The sequence below is a fragment of the Pelodiscus sinensis genome, chromosome 25 (genome assembly GCF_049634645.1).
Source record: "Pelodiscus sinensis isolate JC-2024 chromosome 25, ASM4963464v1, whole genome shotgun sequence".
Lineage (NCBI taxonomy): Eukaryota > Metazoa > Chordata > Testudines > Trionychidae > Pelodiscus > Pelodiscus sinensis.
Window position 1 is genome coordinate 16,860,281 of NC_134735.1, and position 13,221 is coordinate 16,873,501.

The 13,221-nt window shown below is 58.5% G+C and overlaps 1 protein-coding gene across 2 annotated transcripts in view; it reads right to left on the minus strand.

Moving 5' to 3' along the window:
- Positions 1-13,221, minus strand: part of SDC3 (syndecan 3) — a 162,705-nt gene that overhangs the window by 126,069 nt on the left and 23,415 nt on the right. Inside the window, exon 1 of one of the 2 annotated variants that reach the window (XM_075908990.1) lies at positions 3,159-3,242. The exons of the other annotated variant lie outside the window; for it this stretch is intronic. Within the exon in view, the coding sequence (XP_075765105.1) occupies positions 3,159-3,227 (69 nt within the window). The 5' untranslated portion in view covers positions 3,228-3,242. Of the gene's footprint in view, positions 1-3,158; positions 3,243-13,221 lie in introns of those variants that run through there. 2 annotated transcript variants of the gene reach the window in all.

The window sequence follows — 13,221 nt, forward strand, 5'->3', positions numbered from 1 at the left end:
CGTGGGCATGGGGAGGGGGGGAGGAAATAAGAGGGGGCCTAGAGCTGCCACGGTAGCAGGGCACGAGCTGTTCTCACAGCAGGGTACTGGTGGGGAACTGGTGCCTGGGACTGCTTGGTTCACATTGTGCAACCTCCCCAACTCCCGTGTCAGTGCCCTCCCGATTACTCAGGGGCGTGGTGTCAGAACCAGCCCCGCACGTGACCCAGGAGCGACTGAGAGAAAACAAGGGAACGGGGCCGAACGGAACGGAAACCGGGGCGCTGCCGGCTGGACGCAGCAAATTGTTTGCATCTCTGGACTTGGGTCTAACTGCTCTCGACTCCCACGAGAAGGCCCAGGGAAGCGGGAGGGTGAAGGGATAAGCCCTCTAACAGCCTCGTCCATGGCACAAGCTCCCCGTTTCACACCCCAGGTGCAGTGTTTCATGCTATTAGAGATGCCGGCTCCACCAGGCACCTGGGAATGTCACCAGGCATCTCTTGCATCACTGACACTGTTCCCATGGCAACAAGTGTAATTCAAAGGGGGAGCTGAGGGAGACGGAGGAAAGGCCAAGAGGCAGGGAAATGAAGGACAAGCAGGATGCACCAGGAGGAGGGGGCCGGACACACAGGGGGAACCTTACCTAGCTCCTCTACAGATGCCCCCTGGTCAGACCTGCCCCCAAACCCTCACGCACAGCCACCTTGCACCCCAGCCCTTCAAGTCTCAGGCAGCAGCCTCCCCGGGAGATGGGTGGGGGCTGCCCAGTCAAGATGCTGTAGAGCGGCTTGAGATGCAATGCAGCGATCCCTCTGCAGAGCACGCTTAGCCCAGGCAGCCGCCGGAGACCGTTACCCAGCTGTGCCGGAGAGACAATGATACGTCCTCCGTCTCTCATAGGTGCTGTGGCCCCAATCTCAACGGGGGCCTCTAGGAATTATCCCGTGTGGCTCTACTCCCCGCGGTGCCTCCTAGCCTCCCCAGGGCCGCCTTGCTGTGGCAAAGGGGACTGAGTCTTCCACTGCAGCCAGCCAGCTCTGCTGCGGGTTCAGCAGTAAGGCAAACCCGCCTCAGCTGCCCAGGGCTGGGCTCCCGTTTTCCCTTCTTCCAACACAGTGAGGCCATCGCCACCCCCGCCACTCCCCTCAAACCCCCCAGCCCGGGGGCAGTGAGCGAGCTAGGGCTGCTTACACCCCCACGGCAGCCCGTCCAGCCTGGCTCTCCTGCCTGCACGGGCGTTTGCACTGGTGGGAAATCTGGGGGAAGAATGGGTGATGTGCAGCCAGACAGAGGAGGAGTCTGCCACCAGCCTGCATGCAGCCCGCTCCCAGGCTCCTAATTGGTGCTTTGCGAGCAGCTCAACTACCGCTCTGCACCCAAACCAATTATCCTCCGATAACGGGAAGGCTCAGTTCCTTGCAGCTCCGTCACAAACAGAAACAACCAATTAAGGAGGCTGGGTGCCGAAAACAGCCTGTTGTTGTGCTTGTCAGCCCTGGGCACGGGTGCCAAATTACGCCAATAACTGGGGTTCTGAGTCTCGCTCATTCACACAAACACAGTCCCTCCCTCCCTCCCCCTGTAGCACTCCGCTGGGATTTCCCCTGGGCAGCAGAGATGTTGAATTTACTCCACTGGCTTCTCCTGGACTCAGAGGCTATGGCTACACTGCCGTTTTTTTTTGCGCTCGCATTTGCATATCTTCCGATTCTTCTTGCGGAAGACGTTTTGCCGATAAAAAGCCCCATGTAGACGGGGCCATTTGTCGGGAAAAAAATCCTTCTCCACCAGACCCTGTAAAGCTCGATTTACAAGGGGCCTTGCGAAAGAGGGTTTTTTCCGACAAATGGCCCCGTCTACACCGGGCTTTTTATCGGCAAAACCTCTTCCGCAAAAAGAATCAGAAGAAGATATGCAAATGAGAGCGCAATTTACATATCCTCTCTTGCAAAAAAGCGGCAGTGTAGCCATAGCCAGAGCTCCTACAAGGATGAACGAAACAATTCAGCACCGATATGTTCCACCAGCCAATTCTCCTTCTGACCACGTGTCCTGAATTCACAGGACCTGGGCTACGTCCCAGCCTTTAAACAGTCTCCTGGGAGTAACCCGAAGCCCCAGGCTGTGTCTACACTGGCACCCTTTTCCGGAAAAGGGATGCTAATGAGACCAGTCGGAATTGCAAATGCCGCGGGGGATTTAAATATCCCCCGCGGCATTTGCATGAACATGGCTGCCGCTTTTTTCCGGCTCGGGGTTTTGCTGGAGAAAAGCGCCAGTCTAGACGGGATCTTGCAGAAAATAAGCCCTTTTCCGGAAGATCCCTTATTCCGGTTTTGCCAGAGAAAAGCGCCAGTCTAGACGGGATCTTGTGGAAAATAAGCCCTTTTCTGGAAGATCCCTTATTCCTACTTTCAAGTAGGAATAAGGGATCTTCCGGAAAAGGGCTTATTTTCCGCAAGATCCCGTCTAGACTGGCGCTTTTCTCCGGCAAAACCCCGAGCCGGAAAAAAGCGGCAGCCATTTTCATGCAAATGCCGCAGGGGATATTTAAATCCCCCATGGCATTTGCAATTCCGACTGGTCTCATTAGCATCCCTTTTCCGGAAAGGGGTGCCAATGTAGACACAGCCCCAGAGATCCACTCTGTTCCAAAAGGCAGACCCACAGCCTCCACAACCCCACAACTGGGCCTTCAAGCACCAAGGACCCTGTTTCTCTCTGCAGCTCCCTGCAGTGAATCCAGCTGACGACCGATTGCTGGAAGAGACTTTCCCCTCACAGGGCACAATGCAGCTTGGTCAGCATTTGCAGCAATATGCAGCATCCTTCTCCAGGCAAGGTAACATTTATTAGTCCAAGAGCGAGTAGGTTAACGTGGGCCAGGTACTCTGGAAACATGATCTGTCTCTGTCCCTGCGTCTCCATTGTTCCAGCACCTGGCCTTAGGTACCATCTGTTCACACCTGTCTGTTTCCTTTGTTCCCTGTTCCAGCCATGTTGTGTTCACATGTTCAGCTGCCTGGGATGTTTGATATCTGCCCACTGAAGCTTCATTCAACCCTGTTGATTCCAACCCAAACAGAGCCAAATACCTTGCTTGTCCCTGACAGAGAATTAACCCTTTCCACCCAATGGGTAGTGATACCTAGTGGATATGTATAAGATCATACCTGACAAAAATCCCGCACACCACAGCCAGATCTGGCCAGCCGGGGATACAAGTCAGGCACATGCTGCATCCCAAGGGAGTGGAGCCTTCACACCCTCTTCGAGCAGTCTCCGCGTGGCAGGAGCACAAGGGGTGGAACGAAAGCCAGTCAGCATCAAACAAAGTCACCCGATCTCATTTCGAGCAGCCAAGACCCTGAATGAACCTCCAGTTTCGTTTCACTAGCAGGCCAGTAAGGAAACACATGCAGATAAGACTGACCATGCGCTACAACCCCCAGCGTTCGATGCTGAGAGACAGGTGAGCATGGGAATGGATGTCAGGACTTCTGTACTCTATTCTAAGCTCTGCCACTGACTCACTTTGATTTTAACCACTCTGTGCCTCAGTTTCCCTATCAGAAATGGAGATGACATGCCCGACCTCTCTTCGCATGCGGGCGCTGCAAAGGCCAGTTAATGTCTGGGGCGTGCTCTGCGCAGGTGCTAAGTGCTGTTGCTGAAGAGCTATGCACCCCGAGGATGGGTGCCACCTGCTATGAAGTGGGAACACATGAGGGAAAGAGCCAGCAGGTGGATTCTGAACAGCTGCACAGCACAGAGCAGCACCAGGAAACTCACTGGGGCATTTGGCTGCTCTCAGAAACCAGTCATCACTAATTAGGCCTCAATTAGCGCTCACCAGCGCCACCGGCAGAGAGCGATGACCCTGCTGAGGGATCGATTTTCCTGGAGGCAGCACTGCGGGTGGGTGCATGATGCACTGTGCTTCCGGTCTGTTAGGGTGCAGCGCCGATGTGATTTCATGCCCTGGACCAGTTCAGATGGACGACGGGATGGGAAGCAGAAGACACCTGGGTGCAACGGACATCCGGGGTTTCCTGCAGCCCTGGCTATGGCAGGCAAGTGGGGCCGGCTGCACTTGCTGGAGCACTGCCAAAGTGATTCCAGACTGAAGCTAGGGTGAGGCCCTGGAACAAAAGCCGGGCTCGTCCCTCTAGAGAGCAGTTAGGCTGATGCCTGCTGGGGGCTGATGCTTTGTGCATCCGGATATTAAGGCCAGGCCCGGCACTGCCCCACCCTCCCTACCGCAGGAAGGCTCCCTGCTGGCCCTCCCACAATTTCTGTAAACAGCCTGGAACAACTTTCAGTCAGTATCAGAGGGAGGGGCCTGGCTGCTCCCACAGAGTTCCACAATGCTGCATCCTCTAAGCCAGCGGTTCCCAAACTTTTCATCATAACGCCTCCTTCTTGATTTTTGAGAAACCCTCATGCCCCCCCAAAAATAGCAGCAAAACTTGTTGAGCAAAAAAAAAAAAAAAAAAAAGGACTGACCGGGGCTGAAAAACAGTCGTGGCCCCTTTAATTCCCAGGACCAGTGTAAAAAAAAGGTGCCAGTACTCGAGGGAAAACGCTGTTGATTTTAAGAGACGAGGAGGCATTGCCCTTTTAAGGTGGCCATTTTGAAGTCTGCCCAGGATGCTCCATCCTCCCCCTACCCTAGCCAGCTGGACCTGTGCCTGTTCCAGTGGATGCTCAAGCCAGGAAAAACAGAAAACACGGGACACTTCACATGCTACTTTCTGAATTTTTTTACTGGATGGACCAGGCTCTTTCTTGGGGAGGGGGGGCTGGGTCGCCTCGCACCCCCCCTGGATTTTCTTCACGCCTCCCCCCCAGTGGGGAATGGCCCCCCCCAGTTTGGGAACCTATGCAAGTCTAAGCACAGGCTGCACTGAGGGATTTTAAAAGGTGCTGGAGCAACAGCCCAAGAGACCTGTAATAACTAGTCAGTAATCTTTCATGTAGCAATTTTCCATCGGTGTCTCTCCAAGCACATTATGAAGGGGGTGTGTGGCAGGGTCATTATCTCTGTTTTACAGATGGAGAAACTAAGGCACAGAGTAGCAAAGTGACTTGCTCAAGGTCATCCAAGAGGACAGTGGCAGGGCCAGGAACCCAGGCCTCAAGCATCCCATCCAGCACTCTATCTACTAGGAAACACTGCCTCGCCATACTCAGAGCAATTACAGCATGGGCAATGACAGTGGGGGTGCAGGAAGGAGCTCAGTCTTGAGTGGCTTAGCTAGCCCCAGCTACAATGGATGTGATTTCTCACAGGAACTGGTCTGAGGCCTGAGAAACTCAGTCCACGCCAGCTCCTCCCCGCTCCCGCATGCTCTGAGAGGGGTGGCACTCGCAGCCCCAGGCAACAGCCTGCACACACTGGGTTCACTCACCGTGCACAGCAGCAGCAGATGTCAGCAAACACCCCCCAACCCAGCTTGACCCCTCCCCCGTGACACAAAGCGCCTTTCATCTCCCAGCGGAGGAAATTCACAGTGCGGGGCCCGGGCCCTGGCGGCTAGACGGTTTGTGAAGCAGAGACGGCAAAAGTCCTGGGCTATGTCATCCACACCTCCTGCCCCCTTCCCTTCCTGCCCCTCCCTCTCCCTGCTTCCCCACCCCTTCCTGCCTGTGTGCATGGCCTGTGCTCACCAGCCCAGCCCCCCAACCTCCGCCAGGCTGAGGGCAGGAAGGCAAACTTCAAAGGGCGCTCCAGGGACCCAGCAAAGAAAGCCTCCCAGAGAGGCGCTGTGCCGACTGACGGCCAGGAGCCCACGTTGCCCCCTGCGACTGGCTCACGGTGCTTTGGGATCAAGGGCTGAGTCGGGGCAGTGCACTGAGACGGTCCAGAGAATCCGTAGTCTCGCATGCCCAGGGTCCCACTGACCCCCCTTTGGGGTCAGGAAGGAATTTCCCCCCAGATCAGATGGGGAGGACTCTCGAGGGGCAGTGGGGGAAGTTGCCTGCCTCTGAAGGACGGGGCATGGCTCACCACCGGGCCACAACGCACCTAACTGGCACCCAGGCGCTGCGGGCACCTGGGCTGTTGCTTGTGCAGACAGCAACTGAGTCTCTTGAGGGTGCAAAGGTCTAATGCACGTTACTGGGCTTGCACAGGGGAGTCTGGGGGATGCTGCCTGGCCTGTGCGGGGCAGGAGGCAGACTCGCCCCTTCGGGCCATAATCTCTCTGGAACCCCCAGGGCTGCAGGATTGAGGGGATCCCGCAAGGATTCAGATGTGTGAACCCACACCAGGAACCCAGGCAGCACGTCTACTAGGAAACACTGCCTCGCCATACTCAGAGCAATTACAGCATGGGCAATGACAGTGGGGGTGCAGGAAGGAGCTCAGTCTAGAGTGGCTTAGCCAGCCCCACTTCAATGGATGTGATTTCCCACAGGAACTGGTCTGAGGCCTGAGAAACTCAGTCCACCCCAGCTCCTCCCCTGGAGGAAGGCGGGTGGTTCTGAGCCCCCCAGGCAAAGCAGGCCATACAGGGCCTGGGGGAGTCTTCTGAGCTGGGACAGGAAACGGGGAGGGGTCCAGAAGCAGATGAGAACAGGGGCTGGTTTAGGGCACTCTTGGGAACTCTCTCCCAAGGCCCCTTTTCAGTGGCAGGGAGCCTGAGTGGGCAGGGCCTTGTGGGACCCTTGTCTAAGTCTCGGCTTGACAGAGCCCTGGCTGGGTTGATTTAGTTGGGATTGGTCCTGCCTAGGGCAGGGGGCTGGACTTGATGGCCTTCTGAGGGCTCTTCCAGCTCTATGGTTCTATGATTCTATGACCCTCCCATCATGAGGTTGGTGGTAATGCCAAGGGAGCCCTGCCTCAGGGCGAGGTCGTGCACTGGAAACGGCCAGGAGGGTGGGGTCTTCCAGACGGAGATGCTGTGTCTAGGCAGTTCGAAGTAGCGGTTTCAGGCCAGCGGGAGGGGCGGGAGGGGGTGCCCGTGGGCTGCACTCCGTTCTTCAGCTCAGGGTCAGCCCAGCAGCCTGGCTGGCGGTAATCAGCCAAGAGCACAAACCTGACGGGCCAGGCTCCGAGACCCAGCAGCTCAGAGACCCGGAGTACAACGTGCCACCCGCACAGCTGAGGCCATGCAGAGAGAGGTGGCTCCAGCAGCCGCAGAGCGGAGCTGTGAGTTCCCATCGCAGCCATAACGCCAGCTCCCCCTGGACAAGCTACTGCCGCTCCCCAGGTCTCAGCCGCCCCGTCTCGGAAACGGAGCGAACATTCAACTTCACAGTGGGCGAGAGGGTTAACGCTTGCACCATGGTTGGCCTCAGATTGCAAGGACATCACCTCTGCAATGGGCAGGCCAGCCCCCTCAGGCACAGATCATGGGCATGGACCACTCCCATTCCCATCGGACCAGACCTCTGGCTAGACACCTTCAGCAGCCGATTTCTGCCTGGAGCACAGTATTGAGCCACCCTGCCCCTCACAACCATGGCCAAGCGGCCAGTTTGGATTGAACTTGGGACCTCCAGAGCCATGAGGCTCTGCAGCGCTGGGCGACAAACCAGACACATCCCCTGCGCCTGGATTTCAAACCCTTCCATCACAAAGGATCATTTCCCAGGCCAAGGCCCCACTGCACTAGCAGCTGTACAGCCCCAAACAAAACGGCCCAAGCCCCCAAGAGCTTGCCCTCTGGTTCTAGGGCTGGGGGCCCAGCCGGCAGGCCAGGCGGGAAGAGATCTGCAAGGGGAGGAGGGAAAGCCTGGAACGTTTTCCACTGGAACATGGTTGAGACTCTGCCCTGAGTCATCTCTTTTGCCCCCAGCATGAAAATGGGCTGAGCCTTGCCCGCCCCCTGCAGAACGCCAGCCATGCCCAGGACCTGGCTGCCGGATGGGGCCGGGCGCCCGTTTTGAATGGAATATTGTTCTAAAGGGTCTCTCGCTGCAGGTTTATTTTACGACGTCTAAGGAAGGCGAGACAGAATCCTGATTGTGCCCGGGAAATTCCTCCCCTGCCCTCCCCTCACACACCCCCCCGCCCCCCCCACCAGCGCCTCTGATCTGGGCTGTAGAGTGTGTTTGAATAAACATGGTTGAATTAGCTGAGCGCAGCCCAGGCAAATGCACACAACCCCCTCCCGCCCCCGGCTGTCCTGAGCAGCTAATGGTCCATGCAGCGCCCACGGGTCAGCGCCCAGACCAGAGGCACCTGGGCCGGGCAGCCTGACACCCCAAGAGTCAGGGGAAGGGTGGCCTCACATTCCAGAAGCAGCTGGTGGCTCAGAAGCACTCTTAGAAGAGACGGGGAAGGTGACGCTTGGCCAGCAAGAGAGCCACTAGTGCCCGGCGCCCTCCCAGCGGCCCCGCTGGCAAGTGCTGCAGGAGGAGGCCAAACCTGCAAGCCAGGCTCGAGCGTTTCCAATGCCCTGCAGTGAGCTGGGGGGCCAAACCCCCCGAGGGGTGGGTGTGCGGCTCACTGGAGGGGCGGCGGGCTGAGGAGGCCTGCACCACCGCTGGCCCTGCGCTCTGCTCGGCAAGGCTGTCAGCTCCCAGCAGTAACATTGCCTTTAAAGGGGCTGGGGAGACCCGTAGCCTCGCATCTCCACTCACATGCGAAGCAGGGCAAGCGGCCAACACCCTGTGCCCAGGCGGGAGCCATTTGTACCTGCCTGGGGCAAAGGGAGGGTAACACCACGTCAGGCCCAGTGGCCCTGAGCAGACAGCCATGCCCAAAGGGTGAGGCTCAGACTCAGCTGCAGCCATTCTGCCCCAGGGCTGGGAAGGGCTGGAGGAGCAGGAGAGGAGACACCATGGGCCACAGAGACCCCTCCCAGAGCTTGTCATCACGGCAAAGTCAGCCTGAGTGTAAGTCAAGTGCTGCCCCGAACTCGCGTCCCGCCTGCCCCCGGAACCCTCCGCCTGACCCGGCTTGTCCCTCTGCCCGCCTTGGGCACTGGCCACGGCTCCAGAGAGCCCAGCTAGCCAACTGCAGACGGGCTCACGCTGCCAGTGGACGCAGGCTAGTGCCACGTGCCCCCGGCGCCCTCCCACAATTCCCCCGTGTGCCCGGAAAGACAAGTTCTCCACCTGACCCTGGGAATGAACTCAAAGAGCAGCTCAGCGGGCGGCGGCCCACGCCCCAGGCGGGCATGGGCCCCCAGGAGTCTGGGGCGGGGCGCCCAGGGGACACAGTAGCCTGAGTATTCCCTTAGGGTATGTCTACACTGCCACCCTACTTCCACGAGGAGTAACGGTAGTTCGAATTAGAAAGCCTAATCCGAACTACCTACTCTGTGCCACGTGTAGCCGCGAGCACGGAGTCCGAACTACTGAGGCTTTAAAAATGGCGGCGCCCGGCAAGATGCAAATGAAACCCGGGATATTCAAATCCCGGGCTTCATTTGCAACTTCGATTGCCTACATTAACCACCCTAGTTCGAACTACGGTGGTAGTGTAGACAGACCCTTAATCTGGCCGCTTCGGCTCAACAGGCCCCAAACATGCAATAAAAACTCCATGGCCCCTCAACTCTCCTTCTGGGCTAGGTTGGGGGGAGCAAGCAGGCTGCTGCCTGGGCCTCCACGCCACAGGGAGCCCCGCAAAGCTAAGCTGCTCAGGCTTCAGCTTCAGCCCTGAGCCAGAGTGAGTCTAACTCCGGCTCTGCTCTCTGACCCCAGTGGGCCCCGGGCCCCGTACGGAGACCCGCAGCCCTAAGAGACTGGCCTCTGCTCTGCACGCCCAGCGGCTCCTCAGCCACGGCATCGATCACGTCTCGACAGGCCGTCAGGGGAGCAGGAAATCCCGTCCCTCAGGCTGCCAGACAGGGAAGGCACCACTCAGCCAGGCATGTGTGCAGGGAGGCCCAGTGGGCGAGTCTCTGAAACCTCCCAGCCCGGAGCGCGCCCTTCCCTCACCTGGGTCACGGCAGCTCAGGTAGACCAGAGCAGCGCCCGCCCTTGGGCCCAGGGGTGGGCAATAATTTTAGACAGGGGGCCACTTCAGAAAGGGTGGGGCCGCAGGCGGAAGGGGCGGGGGCAGGACACTTCCCTGCTTCCCCACCCACAGACCCTGACTGGCTGGGGGGGGCGGGGCAGGAACACCGGAAGTCTTTGCCCCCGCCCCGCCCAGAGAGAACGTTCAGAACAGCTGGCAGTTCCCTTTAGACTCCTGCATGCTCCCCCACCCTCTGTCCCCAGGTAGGGTCTGGGGGCAGGGGGAGCACAGGAAATCTCTCGCTTCCTGCCCCCGCCCTGCACGGGGGCACTGCGCTTAGAGTCACTGTCCAGCTGAGCAGTGCAGGAGGAGACTTCACGCACTCCCCCGGGCCAACCAAGTCTCCTCCCGCCCTGCCCCCGCCCTACAAGGGGCATGTGGCGCTGGAGACTTTGCGTGCTCCCCCATCCCCAGGCCCTGATTGGCCTGGGGGCAGGGGAGCATCATAGCCTCCGCGGGCCGGATCAATCCACTTGGCCCACGGAGGCCCTTTGGCCCACCCTGCCTTAGCCCCTTGTGCTGCAGCCACAACCCTGTGCAATAAACTCCAGTCCAGCTCTACTTTAGCCAGCCTGCTTTGGCCCCACCACTAACCCCCTCAAATGTGCCACAAACAGCGCTCCCTGTACTGCCTCGCCACGCTGCAGAGCCCCCAGCATCTGCCTCCACGACAAGGCAAATGCTAGACCAAGTCCCATTACACTCACCCCGAGGGACCTCAGCCACCTGCTGGGCGAGGAGCTGGGCGTAGGGAGGGGTCCCTGCCCCGAAGAGCTTACAGACTGGGCAGGCCAAGAGGCAGGGTGCTGGATGAAGCATCATCTTCCCCGCGTTACAGAAACTGAAGCACGGAGCCGTTAAATGGCTTGGGCAGGGCCCCACAGGGAGTCTGTGGCAGAGCCACACATCGGGCCGTGGTCCCCAGGCCAGAGCCTCAGCCGCAAGACCTGCCTTCTTCACTGGCCAGAGATACAGAATAAACTGGGCTTGGGCATTGACTTTGCTGCAGTCCCAGCGCCCCGGCTGCCCGCTGCTTCCTGTGCTCAGCTTGGGCCCGCTCGCCTCACTCCAAAAAAGGGAACCGGTCGCTCTGATAAGACTCCCCGCAGCAGATTAAAGCTTTGCTGGAGACGTATAAAATAATCCTGTTTCATCAACAAATACCTGGCAACTCTGGATTTTTCCACTGGGCTGGAGCCAAGGCCTTGGATTCGTTTGCGCTTGGTTCAGAGGAGAGCTCCACCCGCCCTCCCTCGTCGCCAGCGAGGAACAGCAGAAAACCGAGGGAGATCCACAAGCTGCTAGTGCCTCAGTACGGCTAGCAGGCCCTGCCCAGCTCACCGGCTCCCTGGCCTGGACTCTGCCTGCCTCCCGCTCCCGGGAGGAAATGCAGCCTTCACCTCTTGGGGTACGTCTACACTAGCTCGTTAGTTCGAGCTAGGTAGGGTAATTAGGGCAACTGGAGTTGCAAATGAAGCCTGGGATTTAAATATCCCGGGCTTCATTTGCATGTTCCCGGGCGCTGCCATTTTTAAAGCCCCCTTAGTCCGAACTCTGTGCCCGCGGCTCCACGCGGCTCCACGCGGCACCGAGTAGGTAGTTGGAATTAGAGATCCTAATTCGAACGACCGTTACTCCTCGTGGAATGAGGACTCTGATTGGGGGAGCATGCGAAGTCTTTGCCCCGCCTCCCCCGAGAGCTTCTAAGCACCAAGCGCTCCCTGCAGGGTGGGAGGAGACTGCGCGCTCCCCCCGCCCCAAGCCCTGATTGGCCTGGGGGCGGAAGGAGCGTGCGAAGTCTCTCACTCCCTGCCCTCATGCGCGCACACTTAAGAGTCAATCGCCAGGGTCCCAATTGGCCCGGGGGTAGGGGAGCAGCAGGACCTCTGCAGGCTGGATGCGACCCACGGAGGCCTCTGTTCTAGCGCCATGGGACCTTGGTCTGCCCCAGGGCCCCTGATGCTACCACAGGGCAAACCAGTGACAGGACAAGCTCCAGGGCAGAGTGAGATCTTGCTTCTAGTCTTTCGATTTGCAACTGCCCAGTCACGCCACCCCTCCCCTCCCCCAGCCTTGCCAGCATCTGCTCTTGTAGCACACGACTCCCACTCCTGGTGGGTCTCCTTAAAGCCCCAGCTCCTGGAGTCATGTGATTATGTGAGACTCTCCGCTGCATTTAAACAAAATGGTTCCAGCCCTGGAGTTTGCAGAGAACAGCTGGAAAACATGATGGACCCTCTAAGGACTCAGCAGGAAGAGGGGAGAGAGGAGGGAGAGAGAGAGAGAGAGGATGGGGATGGAGGGAGAGAGAGAGAGAGGATGGGGATGGGGATGGGGATGGGGATGAAGGGAGAGAGAGAGAGGATGGGGATGGGGATGGGGATGGAGGGAGAGAGAGAGAGGATGGGGATAGGGATAGGGATGGAGGGAGAGAGAGATCTCATGATTTTTAAGCCAATGAGGATTGCTGGGGCCTGGTTCATGATGTTTGGAGGCTCAGAGTTGGCAGTGTGACTGGGCTCTCTTTCGTGCTGGAACTGTGAGCTCTCCATGTGACACTCTCTTGCCTTGGCTAGTTATCTGCCTTGGGAGCCACACAGCAGGCTGCAGATTGTTCTGATCGTTGCAGACCCCCCTGCCTCCTTCCCCCCTACCTGCCCCATTCAGCTTGTTTTGATTACTCTTTATGGCATGGAACCTGGACGGTTTCCTGTTGAGATCTCATTATAGAGCTAACAGCCTCAGGACAGACACCAGCTAAAAAGCCATCAGACGGTAATATCCCTTCAATGAGCTGGATGCAGGGACTGTCAAGTATTTATGGGCTGGCTTTAAAATGTAAAGCTATTTCCAGCTGCTGGGGGTGGGGTAGGGATGGGCTCCCCCCACTCCTGGCTGGGTGCAGCAGGGGGAGGGGACTTACAGGCCACAGCTTCTGGGATGGGATCTAGAGCGCACCCCCAGCTTCATGGCATCTGCCCCAGGACATTAACACCTCCCTGGCATCAGCCCTGGCTGCCAGAGACACCCCTCAGATCATGGCCACCCACAGCAGCTGGCCACCGATGGGGGCAGGTTTGTGTGTGAGGGAGGCAGGAGCAGACCTAGAGCATGGGCTTCGCTGCTAGACAGGAAGCCCTCGCCATTTGCAGCTGCTGGGAGCCACAGTGCGTTCCCCACGGCCCCCAGTCCCCAGCCCCCTCCCCAGGCCAGGACCCGGAACCACGAATCACAGCCCTCGCCGCACTCAGCATGCAGCTCTC